At 36.9% G+C, this 16770-nt stretch overlaps 4 protein-coding genes across 18 annotated transcripts in view; all 4 read right to left on the minus strand.

Moving 5' to 3' along the window:
- Positions 1-255: 255 nt before the first annotated feature.
- Positions 256-5188, minus strand: LOC111489809 (SUN domain-containing protein 4-like). Of its 12 annotated transcripts, none has more exons than XM_023138190.1 (6): positions 4844-4858; positions 3915-4679; positions 3279-3491; positions 1370-2652; positions 1177-1262; positions 256-580 (listed from the first exon to the last, which is right to left on the minus strand). In XM_023138190.1, the coding sequence occupies exons 3-6, from the start codon at positions 3436-3438 to the stop codon at positions 340-342; spliced, it is 1770 nt and encodes a 589-aa protein (XP_022993958.1). In that variant the 5' UTR covers positions 3439-3491; positions 3915-4679; positions 4844-4858; the 3' UTR covers positions 256-339. The 12 variants fall into 12 exon arrangements, with proteins under 12 accessions (XP_022993958.1, XP_022993960.1, XP_022993966.1 ...); XM_023138192.1 differs by lacking the exon at positions 4844-4858 and having other exon boundaries at positions 3915-4370; positions 4511-4737; XM_023138198.1 differs by lacking the exon at positions 4844-4858 and having other exon boundaries at positions 3915-4008; positions 4371-4737.
- A 628-nt stretch (positions 5189-5816) lies between these two features.
- On the minus strand, positions 5817-10689 carry LOC111489180 (histidine--tRNA ligase, cytoplasmic-like). Its single transcript, XM_023137278.1, has 7 exons — positions 9188-10689; positions 8839-9018; positions 8047-8304; positions 7641-7775; positions 7001-7282; positions 6520-6660; positions 5817-6411 (listed from the first exon to the last, which is right to left on the minus strand). Exons 1-7 carry the CDS (start codon positions 10535-10537, stop codon positions 6112-6114), a joined length of 2646 nt encoding a protein of 881 aa, XP_022993046.1. The 5' UTR covers positions 10538-10689; the 3' UTR covers positions 5817-6111.
- A 946-nt stretch (positions 10690-11635) lies between these two features.
- LOC111489014 (probable protein phosphatase 2C 2) lies at positions 11636-14090 on the minus strand. Of its 2 annotated transcripts, XM_023137010.1 has the most exons (6): positions 13311-14090; positions 13012-13188; positions 12748-12918; positions 12465-12644; positions 11986-12165; positions 11636-11905 (listed from the first exon to the last, which is right to left on the minus strand). In XM_023137010.1, exons 1-5 carry the CDS (start codon positions 13869-13871, stop codon positions 11995-11997), a joined length of 1260 nt encoding a protein of 419 aa, XP_022992778.1. In that variant the 5' UTR covers positions 13872-14090; the 3' UTR covers positions 11636-11905; positions 11986-11994. The 2 variants fall into 2 exon arrangements, with proteins under 2 accessions (XP_022992778.1, XP_022992777.1); XM_023137009.1 differs by having other exon boundaries at positions 11636-12165.
- The window catches only part of LOC111489015 (protein PARTING DANCERS), a 4611-nt gene continuing 1602 nt past the window's right edge, over positions 13762-16770 (minus strand). Inside the window, exons 4-9 of one of the 3 annotated variants that reach the window (XR_002719314.1) lie at positions 16581-16676; positions 16392-16486; positions 16282-16322; positions 16076-16159; positions 15601-15800; positions 13762-13856 (exon numbers count right to left, since the gene is read on the minus strand). Coding sequence is in view for 1 of the 3 variants with exons in the window: in XM_023137012.1 (XP_022992780.1) it covers positions 15651-15800; positions 16076-16159; positions 16282-16322; positions 16392-16486; positions 16581-16676 (466 nt within the window). In the remaining 2 variants the exon portion in view is untranslated. Of the gene's footprint in view, positions 13857-15091; positions 15801-16075; positions 16160-16281; positions 16323-16391; positions 16487-16580; positions 16677-16770 lie in introns of those variants that run through there. The other 2 variants (XR_002719313.1, XM_023137012.1) reach the window with 2 other exon arrangements.

Below are 16770 nucleotides of genomic sequence, written 5' to 3' on the forward strand. Positions count from 1 at the left end.
TCACTAATTTTGAATTATCACTCCCAGATGAACAAAGAGGCAGAAAGGTCGGGCACATTACAAATCTCATGTTTCTTATTTTGCATGAATTCGAGGTTATAGCTATTATACTATCTTGATTGATAATAACAGAGGTCATTTAAGTATGGTTTGCAATCTGTTTCAATTATTTTATGAACAATTTTGGCATTTAAATAGAATTAACCTGGCTAAGCAGATCTGGTGTTAAGTGAAGAGAAGTAATAAACAGCAGAGTTTGCAAAAGCGTAGTGTGCTGAATGATTTTTTTTTTTTTTTTTAACCTTCACCGGGGAAAATGTGAAAGTGTGGATACATTTCTTAGAAAAGTATGAAAATGAAGAAGCTACAGCTTAGCAGCAAGAGAATCCAGGAAGTATTCATACGAAATTTACCAGATTTGCTGTTCCTTTCCATACTTGTTCCTGTATAAACACTAACCACCATATCTAAGAACAGCCTCGTCAGAGTAAATAATAAAAAAATCATACATACAAAAACCACGGCAGCGCTTTGATTCTCCAGAGAAATCTGTTTCTCCTCAACCTTCTCAATCTCAGATCTAGAAACAAGAAAAAATCATTAAGTCTATAATCATATTCACACCATTTATAGCATTGCAACATACTACACACTAATAATAGGTAACCTTTAGATTTTAAAAAATTAAGCTTATATACTTCTATGCATAAGCTATCCACTTTCAACTATGTTTTCAAAAACCAAACAAAGCTTTGAAAACTAAAAAAGTAGTTTGAGAAAAATAGTTTATTAAAATTTGATTGAGAATACAAATGTTTCTTCTCAGAAATGTGAAGTTTAGTGGTTAATTTGTACATTAATCACTAAAATTTGTGCAAAACTTGGTTTTATTAAAATGAGCAAGTCTACGGATGATTTTTGCAGGTTTTTTTTTTTTTTTTTTTGGTTAAAATTTGTAGGTGAGCTAACAAAAATTGAACATTAAGTAGAAATTACAAAACTAATTGAAGTCTAGGTTCCAAAATGTTGAAATTGAAAGTTTAAGATAGAAAATTGAGGAGGGTACGGGAGGTGTGAAAATTGAAAACTTTCCCTAATTTTCTTTTCTTAAAAAGTCCTACCCGATTACTTAGTACTAATAATAAAATGTGTGCGAGTGTGAAGAAAGGAGTTGACCTGAGGATTGCATTGTCTCTGAGAAGGCTATCCAACTGCAGAGAAATAAAGGACCTCCAAGAAATGAGATCCCTAACATCTCTACCCTGCAAAGAACACATTTGACAGTAGGATTAGATTATACGGAAAGGTTATGGAGATTAAGCTTGAACAATATAACTCAGAATTATATGGAGGTAAGAATTTAACATACAGCGCTCTCCTGGATTCTGAGGAGATTCCTTATGTCTTCTCGGCTCTTCTGTAGGAATAGCTCGTTCTCTCTGGTCTCATCATTGAACTGTCTGAAAATATTTCCATATTTGAAATTTAGTTCTTCCAAATACCGCTCCAAGATAGACAAGCTTAACTCAGATGAGCGAACTTTCTGCATCAGTATCTTGAGAACAGTGTCCCCAGGCATCCTGCCTGCTTGATAATGCCGCAGTTCTTGAAACCTATCGGGTAAATCATGTTTAACAAAATCCTTTACAATATCACCGTCATTCCTTAAAGGGGATATTTCTCCGTCGTAGTTATGATGTTCGTCGTTGTCCTTCGCCGTCGGTTCATCATAAGCAGAAAGTCCTGTTGATATGAAAGTATTATCATGAACCGAAACCAAATCCTCCAGCATTTCCTCGACAGCATCCAGTCCATAAACTTCAAAAACACTCAGTGTGCAGTAGAATTCTGAACCGTGATGACTTAAAAGCCTCAACTTCAGGTATCTCGCCCATTTCGGCTCCTCTAAGACAAACCTTTGAGCGTGCTTCGCATTTGCAGCAGTAAAGTTTCCAAGCTTTACCCATACATCTGTAGGATAAACCGAACTTCCAAGAAGCTCAAATTCCTTCAAATTGGAAGAATGGTGCTCAAAATTAGCAATTTTAATTGTACGCACCAACGTTTCTTCAGAGAGTTCCATAGTAACAAATTTTTCCTCAGCAGAACATGGATTTCTGAGGTACTTATCTGTGTCCCTTCCTAGTATATTTGAGGCTCCCTTGGCTTCCTTGTTAAATCCCAATACCTTCGACCCCTTTGAAGCTGCTGCATAATTGTATTCTGCACCGCTAGGCTCCAACCTATGTATAGCACTTTCCACTTGACCAGGTCTGGTTTTGGTTTCTGAGATAAATGCTCTGCTTTTGAATACTTCGAGACCAAGGGGTAAAACATGAGACAGTCGATCAGCCTTCAGAGAGTCAGTTTGAAAATTCCTTCCTAAACCATTTTTCTTCTCATCAGGCTTCTCTCCAAAAGCAAGCAAATGTACATCCTCATCAAAATTGTCATGATTTACATTTTCTTCACGAGCAACGATATCATCGTCAAAGGCTATAGATTCTGCACTGTCGATGAACCGATCCTTTAAAAGAGCAACTGAACAATTTTTATTCTGACGGCTTTCAGTAATAATTTCAGAATGCTTGTAGCTTCCACTCGTGGATTTATTCCAAGTTGATATGCTATCTGGTAGATCGGTGCAGCCATCTAAATAACATTAAAGTCGAGCATAAGTTGGTATTTAATTACATGACCGTGTTGTTAAATAAAGAAAACAATACAAATGTACATAGGATCAGTTAATTCAGGTATACCCTTTACTGTTGTTTAGCAGAACAATTAGATCCATGTCTTCTAGAAAGTATAAAAAATAATTGGAAATTAAAAGATCCAGCCTAGATTGAAATCTCTGCAAACTATCAAATACTTGAAACCCGAACTTCTAAGTTAAAGACTAGAGGAGAAAAGCAAAGTCAATTTCAAAATAAACAAGCATACTGGCCCCTAAGGAGAAACCCAAACATTGATGGACGACTCATATAGAGCAGACTCACATTCAATAGGAAAAAATCAAGGGGAAGCCATCCGATTCAAAATCACTATGAAATAAATGTTTCATGTCTAATATACTCAATTTCTGAATCTTGCGCAACACAATTTGCAATCGAACTGAAAAACCTAATGGTGACTGACATCTCAAATATAAAGAAAACATACGTTACGTCCAAAATATGAGATGAAAGTGTTGTATAACAGTGAATCCCAAAGTAGATTCTCAGATCATTGTAAAAAAAAAAAAAAGAGGGATACAGAAAATTCAGTTAGATGCTGACCTCTACGGCTGTTGCCTTGTCTGATCCATAGGCTAAGGAGGAAGAAAAGCCCCCACAAAACAAAAAGTAAAGACAGAGAGAAGATATACAAGCCATTCCTCCCACCGGTAGTTTTCTCCAAAGCTCTTCTCTGCAGAAGAGCTCTACGTGACCGCTGCATCTCACATCAAATCAGGCCACAAATCGTCCACTGCCTATGGACAAGAAGGGATGCTGCACCAAATAAATCATGAGTTCACATTGATTCTCACTTTCCAAAGATATGACCGACGATATAGAACTTTCCAGATGTGACAAAAAGTAGAAGATTACTTATGAATGAATATTCAACCCAAGCATGTTATAGCAGGATGTTGTGTCTGTTTCAAGCCACCCCTTAAATAAAGGAAGCGGTAGCTTTTGTAACAGCTCCGTAAATTCATACTTGAGAAGAAATGAAACATAAGCAGATTGTATTCTAGAGAATCAGGATTCTTAAATAATGTTCGGCGCTCCAAGGTTCATCAGAAATATAACAGATCATTCACAGCCAGTTTTCAAAACTTCAGCAGCAACGTCGATAACAAATTTTGAGTTCCAAAGTAAATGTAAAGAACAACGAAATATTTATAAATAATAATAAAAAAATCCCTTCACCGTCAAGTAATGAAGCTTCCTGTAAAATTCGTATAGGAAATCTGACATGTACTTGTTTCTTAAAGATGATCCATCTCCAAACCCACTCCGTTTTCTGAAAATGATAAGTTCTGGATAAAATAAATTGAGATCTTGGGAACTAATCAAACAGCACCTTTTTATACAAAAGAAACACCGTCCCACCAAAACCGGACGGTGTCGTGGCCACATCTAAGTGGATTTGTGGATTTCGAAAGTTAAGGAGCGAGATCAATTATAAGACCTTCCAGTTGATCACAACCTGGTTTTGATGGTGTCGGTAAACCAATTGAATTAGCAGACAACGCTTCATTTCATCATATCACGTCGCAGATAATTAGGAGCAGATCACAGATTGATTAAGAACAAAACGGAAGGGGAAAATGGATCAATTAATAAAAACGTACATGGGAGAAGTGAGAGAAATCGCATGCAAACCTTGAATTGCGATCGGCATCGGGAATGCGGAAATGAGGAAATGAGAATGAGCCAAAGAAGAGAAAGAAGAAATTGAGAGAATGAGGTGTGAAGTTGAAGGAAGGAGAATCGAATTGAAAACAAGAGAAGTAAAATCATACATGGTTAAAGGTGAAGATTAACGTATAGAGCGCGTCGACAAGGCGTTTGATGATCGAAAACTTGAATTTCGTTTTCATTTGGAAACGGTTCCATCTTCTTTCCTCGATTTCAAATCCAACTCTCGCTCTCAAATTGCATTTCCACTGTTCAACTTTCGCCTCTCGCTAACTTCAAAAACTAAGAACAAAAAGTAGATTGGAATGTCCATTTTGATATCTAAAAAAAAAAACTGTTAATTAATAGCGCCCCATGTAATGCCACTACGCACTATATACTATATTATATATTTTCCTTCTTTGTTTATTAAAAAATATAAAATCTGAAACTCTGACATTTACAACCAAATCTGAGGTGCCAATAACGTATTTGAATCCTCCATCTTCCCCGCCATCAATTCTCTCCTCCACCTCCAAAGCTTTGAAATTTAACATCTTCTTTCTCCGTTTGGTTGACAAACAAACATCTTCTAAATCTAGAATGAGAACCATTGGATATTAAGTATTTCTTTGTTATATTCGCTTTTAATTTCTTTTGCTCTTTAGATACACCCAATAATATTCAAAACAATTGAGAAAATCGTGTCAACCATTTTAGATACACTCAAGGAACTATGTATATTTAAACTGGCTTCAAATAGATGAATGTATATAGAATTACCTTTATACCCTTCGTCTTGGCCTCGAAGAGTTGATATAATCTCAAAATCTCAAAATCTCACAAGGATATTGAAGAGAAGAGAAGAGAAGAGAAGAGAAGAGAAGAGAAGAGAAGAGGAGAGAAGTTGGTTGAATACAATTACAAAGGACGGTAAATGAGTGCTTTTATAGCATTCTAAAAGATATTATAAAAAAAATAGAAAAATAAAAATAGAGACAAAATAAATGAGAATTCCAACACATACACATACCATTAATGTTCCCTAGTAAAAGATTAGAAATTGATGACCCACGTTTCTTCTTCAAATATGCATCTACCTTATAATGGAAACAAGATTATCGGTGTCCATCCAAATCTACATAAGAATACTTTTATTTACTATAATTAAAATAATCAGTTCCAAAATTCCCAAATTCATATTTTAATTTAAAAATAAAATAAAATAAAAAGTCACCTGGAATGGAACCAGTTATGTATTCTATTTATGGCCGTGAATAAAAGTCAAATGTAATTATTTTATATTTCATAATAATAATAATAATAATAAATATAATAATAAGAGATGAAAATTTAAAACATAATTAAAGACTCTAACCTGCTACCTTCTCAAGGTGTTGTCGCTCCTGAAGAGATAAGAAGACAGACAAATAGCAGCAGCAGCAGCAGCAATCACAAGCTTTGTTTCAGGCAAAGCATCAACAAATAACACAAAGAATCTCTCACTACAGCCACCCGTCTCATCGTCGAGAAAGAGAAAAAACTCACCCACCAAGTTTACAACAAAAATGGATTGGGTTGTCAAACACAGCCCAAATGTGAGCCATGAATATAGATAGATACCAACCAAGGCTGCGTTCTATATTCATGAGTATACAAAAAAATATGGATGTGTAAAAGAGTAGTAGTTCTTCCCAACTAGTGAGTTATAACAGCAATCAATCAATCAAGGGGCCAAGCGTTTCTTGAGTTCATCAATGATGTTGCTTCTGGAAACTGTTACTTCTTCGAAGGTTTCCACGTTTTTCAACTTCACAATCCCCTCGCTCGCTTCGCGTTCCCCAAGAAATACTATCCAAGGGATTCTTGCCTCCTTGGCACGATCAATATGTTTCATCACTCTTTTATTCACCAGGAATTCCGCATGCACCTTCGCACTCCATATCTCACTTGCAAGCTCCGCTGCTTGTGTCAAATCATCCCCCAGTATGCTCACTAACACTTCCGTCTTAGTGGCCCGAGTAGTCTGCAACTCCCCGACAATTGAATTAAATGAATCCATGCAATATTTTGACAACTAAAACTAGTTCCTAATTTTTTTTTCAAAAAATCAAATGGTTACCGAAGTTATTACCTGGTTTTGATCTTTCAAAAGTTGTTCCATAATAACAAAAACTCGCTCAATACCAAGACTGACACCAACTGCTGGGACCTGCTTGGAACCAAACATTCCAATAAGGTTGTCGTAGCGTCCACCAGCAGCAATAGAACCAATCTGAGAAACATAAATGATTTGTTATTTACATCCACCGTCCAAATCAAATATGTATTAGGAGGCAGCAACATAACATGATGGTAGCTTCGCACATCGTTACAGGTAATATCACTAAGGAGAAATGATCTTCGAGAGCAAAAATAATTTCCGACAGAATTTTGAATTCTTTTGATTGCTCTAACACAACAAAATCCTCCCAATCACTGTCAGTTGAATTATCAAGGAAAATTCTCTAGCAATTGAAGCAGAGTTGGAACTCGTATCAAATAATGGCATATGCGTAACAAGTCAAAAACAAGAAAGGTGCCAACAGACAGGATGATGACATATAGAAATTTACCTGGGTACCACCTTTAAAAACAGCTTCATAAATTACTCCAGTGTAGTAATCAAGTCCCCTGGCAAGACTCAAGTCAAATACCACTTTGTCAACACAATTCGACTTTTCAAGAGCACTAAATAAAATCTCTAGTTCATTCAATGCATCCGAAGATCCTTTATTTTGTAGTAGCGGGCTCTGCTCCTGTTTCAGCTTAGATAATAACTCCAATGGATGTCCCCTTTCCTTCACAAAATCACCAATTCTTTCAGCTATCTCCACGGTCAACCCCTTTTCCTCCACCTAACAAGTAAACGTTATTTTATAATAAGTATAATAAATCCATTCTTGTTATGGCTAATATGGTAAAATGCAGAACTAGGAGGAAAAAAAAAAAAAAAAAAAAAAAAAAAAAAAAAAAAACAGATTAGAGTTCACCTTGATTTGAAAAAAAATAACTAAAGAGAAAAAGAGTTTTGACTGAAGTGAGAAATGCAATTATGCAAAAATGTGTTAGACGACCTAATTGTAAAATTGACTTACGTAATCTGTATTCAGCATTAAATTAGACCAGATAACTAAAAGATATTAAGGGAGGAAGCAGAATAAGCAGGCATCCTCAATTAATAATAAAATAGTGATCATTAGTAAATTTAATTACCATTTCTCTTTTTATCTGATCAAAAGATTGCTTGTCCAATTTGTCAATACTCGAACATATGGTTCTGAACTTATCAGATGGCACTCCACAAATTTCTAACATTCCATCCAATAGCCTACGGTGATTCAATTTTATCTGCAGAAGAGAATATGTACAAAATAGATTAGGTTAAAGATTTAGCCACAAAGTGGAGTAAAAAATCAATGGCAGTAACAATATGAATAGACTGAGGCAACTCGGTGTTATAGAAAATCAGGAATCCAATCCACTCTTCTAGGCATATGATAATAAGGGTGAATGTGCTTATAATATATTTGCTTGATGTTTTGTGCTATACTTGCTGATTCATCATAATTATTTAGAACAGCTAGTCCTTTTCTGCAGAACAATTAGTCAAAAAGGTTACCTCGTACTGTCCGATGTTCAGTTCATCAAGTAGCTCGGTTAGTATCTTAATAACTTCAAAATCAGGCCCCATCTTTTCATACTGACCAGCAATATCAAAATCACACTGATAAAACTCACGGAATCTTCCCTTAGATGGGTTGTCTCTTCTGTAAACTTTTGCTATTTGATACCTTTTGAATGATGTTATACCATTCATGGCAACATACCTAGCAAACGGAACAGTCAAGTCGTATCTAAGCGAACAGAGCTCCCCTCCCTGTAAACAGATTGGAAAATAAATTAAAATGATGGAGAACAAAAAAATAACGACAAGAAGTTATTGCACTGTCACATAAAACCATCCAGTGTTCGGCAGATTTAAAATGACATAATTATTACTTAGAAACTATAAAACTAGATAGAATAGGAAAAGCAAGGCAGCCAAAGATTAAACGGAGAAGCATTAATCCAATAAGAAACTAATAAAATGAATTCTATTAAGTAATACCCAAAAAAGTTTGAGAAACTTGACATGAGGATTGAATGTAAATGGCATTAGTAAGGCAACGGATACAAGAACTATTAGAAAACTAAAGTTCCAATATTTTTAACAGTCAAGTAATCATTATGCTCAGCGACAGATCAAACTAGTTCAGTGAATAATCAGTAATCATGTAATTATTTAATTTAGTATGAATAGATGCATGGGGGAAATAATTTCAGATATATATCCCAACAATTATATCTAAAAAAACTTGAAAAGAAAGATAATGGTGGTTCCGTTAACACAAGCAATAACATCTATTATAACCTGATCAGCCAGATCATAAACCAGCTTGGAATCTTCTCCATATTTTCCCATGAGAGTTTCTCTCAACTCAAAAGCTGGAGTATCCAAGGCTGTGGCGCCATGCCGCTCAAAAACTCCCTCAATAATTGAAAATGCTTTCTTTCTAATTGCCATTTGTTCTTTGGCAAAATCCCGAGTGCCCTGATATGAAGATCAAGCAGTTGAGTTAAACTAACAAATACCTTACTCTAAATGACTAAGAATACTAAATCAAATAAAAAGATAGCAGTACTAATATTATTCTAATGAGAGTCCACTTCCCTGACAAAAACAAGAGGAATTTAGGTGAAATTCTGAAATATGTCATTACCTTGGGAAGCTTCGGTAGCCTCCTACTTGCGTTGCTTTCAACTATCTCTTTGATTTTCTTCAATAAATTATCAAACCCGGAAGCCTTCGGATCCAAAAAGGATAAGATAGCTTTTACCAAGTTCTCCAATGACCCCAGACCCCCACCTTTACCCTGCAATTTATCCTTAATCAATTGAACAACCACGCTACTCCCTTTACCCAACACTGCTTTCTTCTTCTTCTCATTCTTTTTTACCACCTTCTCGTTAGCTCCATTTATGTCAACATCTTGACCCTTCCCTATCAACTCACCACCCTCAATCGTCATGAAGGCTGCTATGGCCTCCCAAGCGACGATTTTCCATACAGTAGCGAACAACACGTTCACAGTATGGACAAACTCAATGTACTTTTCATCCAAACCCAATTCGGAGACCAACTTATATTCCCTTTTGAGACTCTCGTTACTAGGACATTCCCTATCAAGCAAACCCGCCAGACTCGCCTTCATATTCTCATCGCCATTTGAACCCAAAATCAACTTTACTCTGTCCAGACTACATTTTCCCAAGTCCCACAGCATGGCTGCAAATGACAACAATACGGTCCGAACGGCATCCTCTGTCCCGGAACTCAAGGACCCCCCTCCTTTCCCAATTTTGACACTAGAATTCAACTCAACCCGCATTTTCGAGTGCACCAACTTCGCCTGCTCTCTCAAGCATCCGTGAGTTTTTGGAATCTTGGAGATGGCTCCACTCTCGATCTTACCCACCAATTTAGAGCCATTTAGAAATACCTTCATATCATTGGCGATTCCTACCTCCTCCTTCGAAGCGAACCCATCACCCGAGTCCATCAAGCTGAACGCAGACACGTCTGCTCTAGACGCCTCGCAAGATATGCTAGCCACAGCATCAGCAATGGAAGATAGTGCTGCTGATTGATGGTCCAGCAACGCGCAAATTCCACTCAAAACATAGCATGATTGCTCGAACACGGATAACTCCTCGGGGGTCACGTCAAGCGGTTCAAATTGTAAAGTTTCTGGATTTGAATTGAGGGTCTCCGCAATTAGAATAGGAATTACCGATCGAATCCCGGAAGAAGGAGAAATGATGAGCTTGTTCAGGAGGACAACAAGGGACGCCCTGGCTTCTTCGCGAGTTAGATAATCGGGAACGAAGAGGTGGTGCTTGATGGATGCAGCATTTGGATTGTTGGACGAAGAAGCAAGCCTCTCGAGGGAGGACGAGTCGATCCGAACCAGAGAGAAGCCATGAGCAATGGCGTAGACGGAGGTAGATGCAAGCGATGAACCCTTTCCTCCAAGCGTGATCACGGAGAGCTCAGCAGCAGGGTGTGCCATTGAGAAAAAGAGCTGGGAGGGAAGTGAAGTGGGGGTGGGAGGAAGGTTCAGGAGTGGAGGTTGGCGACGGTTATTTTAGGGTTCTGGAGGCGATGGAGGGTACCGGAGGAGTGAAGAAAGAAAACGCAACCATTAAACCGGACCAATACGGATACGATTCGTAATTTCATATTCCATTCCTATTTATAACCATACAATTGGAAGTAATAATAATAAATACTGGAATCTTCAAATGGATCCTTTGTTTATATGTAAAATTATCGTAATAACCTCAACCAATGTCTGATTAAGGTTTAAAAATGTAGACTAGACTTTGTTTTATTGGAAAGAAATCACCAAAGATTTTGAACACTTCTCTGGCAAAAGTTGAGATGGAAAGTTGTTCAAGTTAACCCAAGTTGACCTCTTCTCTTTTCTTTTTTTCATTTTTTTCATTTTTTCATTTTTTTTTTTTTTTTTATAAATACATATACCATCTTTCCTTCTGTTTTATTTTGTCCTTCCAGCGTATCACAACACATTTATTCTCCTTTGTTGACTTGACCTGCTAGCCATAGATTTGCGAAACTCAATTGAATTGACTGAGTTCCAAGTTTATGACAGCATTATATATTTATTTATTTATGGTGGAAGAGTTGGAGTTTCTAATTTTGTATTACATTTTTAGTTTTTTGGGACTGGGCTACAATTGGGCCTCCTCTTGTTGTTACCTGCTGTTTTGGGCCCATTCAAAACCCGTATTTCTAATGCACTTTGTCCACCAAATCACATCGAGGCCAAATAATCGATTTTAGTTGAAATAATGACTGATATCTTATCCACTAACCTATGTATGCTATGTTTGTTTGAGTTAACTACAACACCACCAACCAACTCGAGCTTATCGAAAACTAAATTGATTCAAATTATTCTTATTCTCTTTCGTATACAACAAAATATAAGAGGCAATAAGTATAATCATGGTAATGCTATACTTAAGAATATATATATATATATATACACATACATACATATAAATAAATAAAAAAATAAATATATAAATATAGTTTGAAAATGTACAAAAGAAGAAAAAAAAAAAAAAAAGAAGAAGAAGAAGAAGATAAGAACACACCCATTTGGAACTGGCAATGGTAGCATCATCGAGTATTGTTATGTACAGTCGAGCAAAAAGGAAAAGGAAAAGGTAAAGGAAAAGGAAAAGGGTAATGTGTGGTGGTGTTGTGTTGTGATGTTGCTACAAAATTGTAGACAGAAATGAAACTTAAGCTCTAATTCGAAAAAGAATGAATGGTGATTGCAGAAGAAGAAAAGGAGATGCCCCCCCTACTACTAGCTTTATGTTGTTGGCTTAAGCTTAGGCTTCTTGAACTGTGAAGTGCAATGCAATAACAATAGTAATAATTATAATAAAACATTAAAACATTGCTTGCTTTTATATATATACTTACTGTATAGTATTAGATACTGGAAATGATGAAGTGCTGTAGATGAACCACCATCACTGTAACATCGTCCATGTTCCCCCTTCTGAATGACATTTCCATCAGCCTTTTGCATGCCTTCATGCCTTCACTATCCTTCCTTCCCATTTCCCTCATCACTTCATCCACTGCCTCCTGATCTTTTACCTGTGTTTTTTTTTTTTTTCGTTATTATTATACTCTTTAACATAATAATCCAATTCAAAACCAATTCTACGATAGGAAGAAAATTAAAAAATTAAAAAAAGAAATTGTCCCATACGAAACGGCAAAAAAAAAAAAAATATATATATTATTTTAGCTTGGTAAAAGGTTTGAACAGGGGAGCGAGCATGAGAGGAATTATTGTTATTATTATGCATGCTTTTGTTTCTTCTTGACTAAGCAAACGAATAATGTTGGGTTTGAACTTGGAATTGAAGATGGCGTGTGTGAATTGGAAGTACCTTATCCCACAGTCCATCAGACGCCATTATCAAGAACTCGCAATCAGGAGTTAGAGGCAGACGGCGGATTTCAGGCTCTGAAATCACCCATTCTTTCAAATGCACGTCTCCTATGGCCCTCGACACCGCCAGCGAACCCTGAACTCTCCACACTCCGTTTTTGCACTCCACAAATCCCCCCTGCAAATCAATTCAACTTCAATTGGAATTGGAATTGGAATTGGAATTGGAATGGACATGGACATGGACATGGACATGGACTTATTCATTTCCTTTCACTCACCGACTTCTCAATCCGGAGGCGCTCGTCTTCTCGACACACACGGTGTTGCTTCGTCAATGCCGTCGCTACGCCGTTTCTGCTCAATACCACTCGACAATCTCCGACGTTGGCCACATGAAGCTCGCCGTCCTTCACCAGCACGCTCGCCGCACAGGCTCCACTCCCAACGCCCTGCGATGAACCGGGGGGTACGCCAATTGTTTTAATCGAATTTTCGGTTGCCCTACAAACTTGTGTGAAAGATTAATCAATTTGTTACCTGACCTGACTAAGAAACTCTTCGTCTGTGCGTCCGTGGCCTCTACGAATCGCCAATTCGATTGCGTTTTCTTCGTCCTCAGCAATTTTTTCAAGAGCGTTTATGATGTTCTTCCCTAAATTTTCGACCACGTAGTCGGCTGCATCGCGACCGCCATGGCCGTCCACTACAGCGAAGAAAGCCTGCTTTTCATTTCGAATTATATTGATGTACATGATCAGCCTCTCCAAACAGAACCGATGACGAAATTTCAATTCGATCGGGTAAGAATCAGAACACGGAAGAAATATTGCAAAAAATTTACCTGTTTGGAATCTCCGAACACATCAAGCAAAACTATGTAGGCATCTTCCAACGTTTCTCGCCTTCCTTTCTTGGTTGCCAAACAGTAATCCCTCCCTTGGACTTGGAATTCCTGATTCTCCATTTTCTTCCTCAGTTTCGTAAATTCCAATCCAGGACAATATTCCGGCACCACCAGCCTTCCAGGTCTCTTCCTCAACTTGTTAGGAGCCCCAGAGCCCTTTGCCATTGTTGAAGAATCCGAGCCTTCCTTGAACTCCTCGTCACGAAGGCTCTTCTTCTCCTGTGGTTTGTCATCAACCCGGTTCTGAGACGTCTGGTTGGGCGGCAGCAGAGTATTTTCTTGGGCATCGAGAACTGCAGAGGAATCGTCTGGCAGCGGCGATGTTGCCTTAGTTCCGAGTAGAATATGCCTAACCCACGAGGTAGGAGGAGGAAATACAGGGGAAGAAGGAGAATAGAGAGAGAGTGTCATTGGAAGGGCTTTGGTCAAGCCCCGTAGAGAACAAAAAAGCAGAGAAAAAATGGAAAATCCCCATAAGAATTCCTGCAAATCAGACATTAGAAGATATAGTTAAAAATGGAATGGGAATGAAACCAGAGAGAGTATGGAAACGGAGAAAGAGAAGATAAAAAGAAGGAAGAAATTGACTGGTCAAAGGGGAAGTTGATAAAAGAAGAAGCCAACACCGTCGGAGAAAAATCAATTTATCAATCAGAGGGAGCTTTTGAATGTTTCAATTTCATGAATCACAAATCACGAATCACGATCACAAACAAAAATGGAGGGTGGAAGCGTTCAAAATGCCTATTTTTTTTTTTTTTTCATTCTCTTTTTGCCTTTTTAAAACCTTTAATAATAAAGCCTTTGATTTCAATTTCTTTGGTAATTTACTTAAGATTTTAGTGATTCTCATAAATGGGGATTTATTATTATTATTATTATTATTAGTACTACTACTACAAAGGCGGATTCTATTATCTTTTTCTATTTAGTCGACTTGGTTTTGTTTAGAAATGGAACTCAAAGCCGACTTTAACATGTCGTATCAATTATTGTTAATCTGAATTTAATGCTTAAATACGGCGACGTGTCATTTTTTATGTCTCCATTTGGATGTATTACATGGTAAAAGAAAAACTTTAATAGCTAGCTAAAGAGGTAGGACTAATATGCGCGTTCAACAGTTTTTCTTTCAACTTAAAAAATACAGTTTTTTTTTTTTCTTTTTTCACACACTTACATTTTAAAGGTGAATTTGAATTTATCACTTGTGAATTGAACTACAGTAATACACTAAAATTTAGCCCGATCTGAGATTTTTCTGTAAATTTTTTTTGGTGTTTCAACTATTTAGAAAATATTTTTGATTATTGTGAATTGTCTCTATGGTTCACAGTTTAAGTTCACGTTTTTTCTTTTTTTTTTTTTTTTTGGAAAAATGCATTCTATAAAATTAAGAATGAATATATTTTTATATAAAGTCGAGGGAACAAATAGAACTATTTAAAAATAAACATCAGAACAAAGTAGGAATAAAAGTTGACTAACATAGAGTTGACCAAATAATAAATAGCTATATGTTTCACTTGGGTAATTTTCAATTTACAAAATGAGTTTTCAAAAAAAGGTTGTGTTATTACCCCAAAAAAATACCCATGTGGAGTGAACTAGACTCCTCCATATCCGTTACTGCAATAAGTGAAGGAGGATATTTATTACGTAGCTTGGGGCTTAGGGCAATCAAAGGAGACTCGATCTAAACAAACAACAGGCTGCACTGACAAAAGCTAGCATTTACATATTTTAATCTGAATGGGTTAACAGTTTAAACTGAGTCAAACTTGATTACAAGACATTATTCCTACATCCTCAGGCTTAGCAACGGATATTATTATATTAGGAAACAGCAAAGTGGTAGATTCTTTCTCCATCCCTCTCGCCCAGTTTAAAACGTAACCTAGGCTGTTGAAAGATGACTCATCAGTATTTACCCTAAACGCTTGGAAACTGCTATTCTCTTCAAATTTCACTTGCTTATTATAGTCTTATTACCACATAATTGGACCCACCGACCAACCAGGAATGCCGAGATTGACATTTTCCCATGTTGAATGTTGTTTTCTTACAATAATTTCAACCATGTTGAATGTATACCAACTTAACTCTTCTATACGATTCTCATAGCATTTCCTTGGGTGTGTGTGAGTGTGTGCAGAAACATAGGCCAGGTTTCACTGAACTTGAATCCAAAGGTACGCAGCAAAAGAAATGCTAAAATTTGACTGACCTGGAAACTCTTCCGAGGAATTCATCAAGAGATTTCCATTTCCAATATCATCAATTTATTTTGGGACTGAGGTAGAACTTTGGATCCCTGAAAAAGCTCCTAATTCTCTCTGCCTTGTCCACTGACAGATCTGTGTTCTCCAAAATGTACTCCTTGGATGCTTTCGCGATTGCCTCGATTGAACCAATAGCTTGATTTAGCTGAAGAGTAGCCACATAAGAATGCTCAAAGAAAACCCTTACAACTAGAGAGAACATATTTCCATCAATAAATTTCTTTTGTCAGTCGTCTCAAGATCAGTATCACATACAAGTGAAAGACGCATGCAACAATCGCCTTTACTTTGGTGGTCAATAACTCGAGAGTGAATGGTTTCTAGGTTATATCAGAGATACATAGAACGAGAAATGAAACAAACAAGAAAACTATGCCACACAATGAAGAGTGTGAGCTGGTTTTGTTCAAGTAAGCTTACCGAATTCGCATCATGATCATCAAGGCCTGGTACAGAAGACATGACTCTACGAAAAGCATCCATGACTTGCACGGATCTCTTCCTCTTCAACAAGAGCCCCAAAAGGGGGAGAAGGTGATTAAAACAGTGTAAAAAAGACATTATACAACCACTAGAGGTTAAATTGTCATTACTAATTCAAGTAGAATATATCTACACCAACTGACCTCAGTCCTCAGTTTTGACATGACATCTTGCTGCTTGCATGCTGTAATTTGATATAATTATTGAAGATGATTAAGAAAAGTATTCGGCCCAAATTAAAAATGGTTATTACCTCCACGGGAGTGTGCTATCTTCACAATCTTCTCAAAGCCCATCTCAACATCCTGAACTGGTACAAATGGTGGCTTACCAATTTCCATCCCATTTCTCCACGAGATTTGTAGGGAAAGAAAGGCACGTAAGTTCTCAAAAAACAAAATTAAAATACAGCAAGGAACCATAAGTGCCAGACTATGGTTACCTGAAGTAAGATTGAACAAATGAATCATTCTGCTCCTTGGTTGGAAGGGCAACAACAACATAGAAATTTGCAAACTGCTTCATCAACTTCTGAACTCTGTCAAAATCAGACTGAATCAAACACAACAAAAGGCAAAACCAGCAAAAAAAAAAAAAAAAAAAAAAAAAAAAAAAAAAAAAAAAAAAAAAAA

This window comes from Cucurbita maxima, unplaced genomic scaffold (assembly GCF_002738345.1).
Source record: "Cucurbita maxima cultivar Rimu unplaced genomic scaffold, Cmax_1.0 Cma_Scf00014, whole genome shotgun sequence".
NCBI lineage: Eukaryota > Viridiplantae > Streptophyta > Magnoliopsida > Cucurbitales > Cucurbitaceae > Cucurbita > Cucurbita maxima.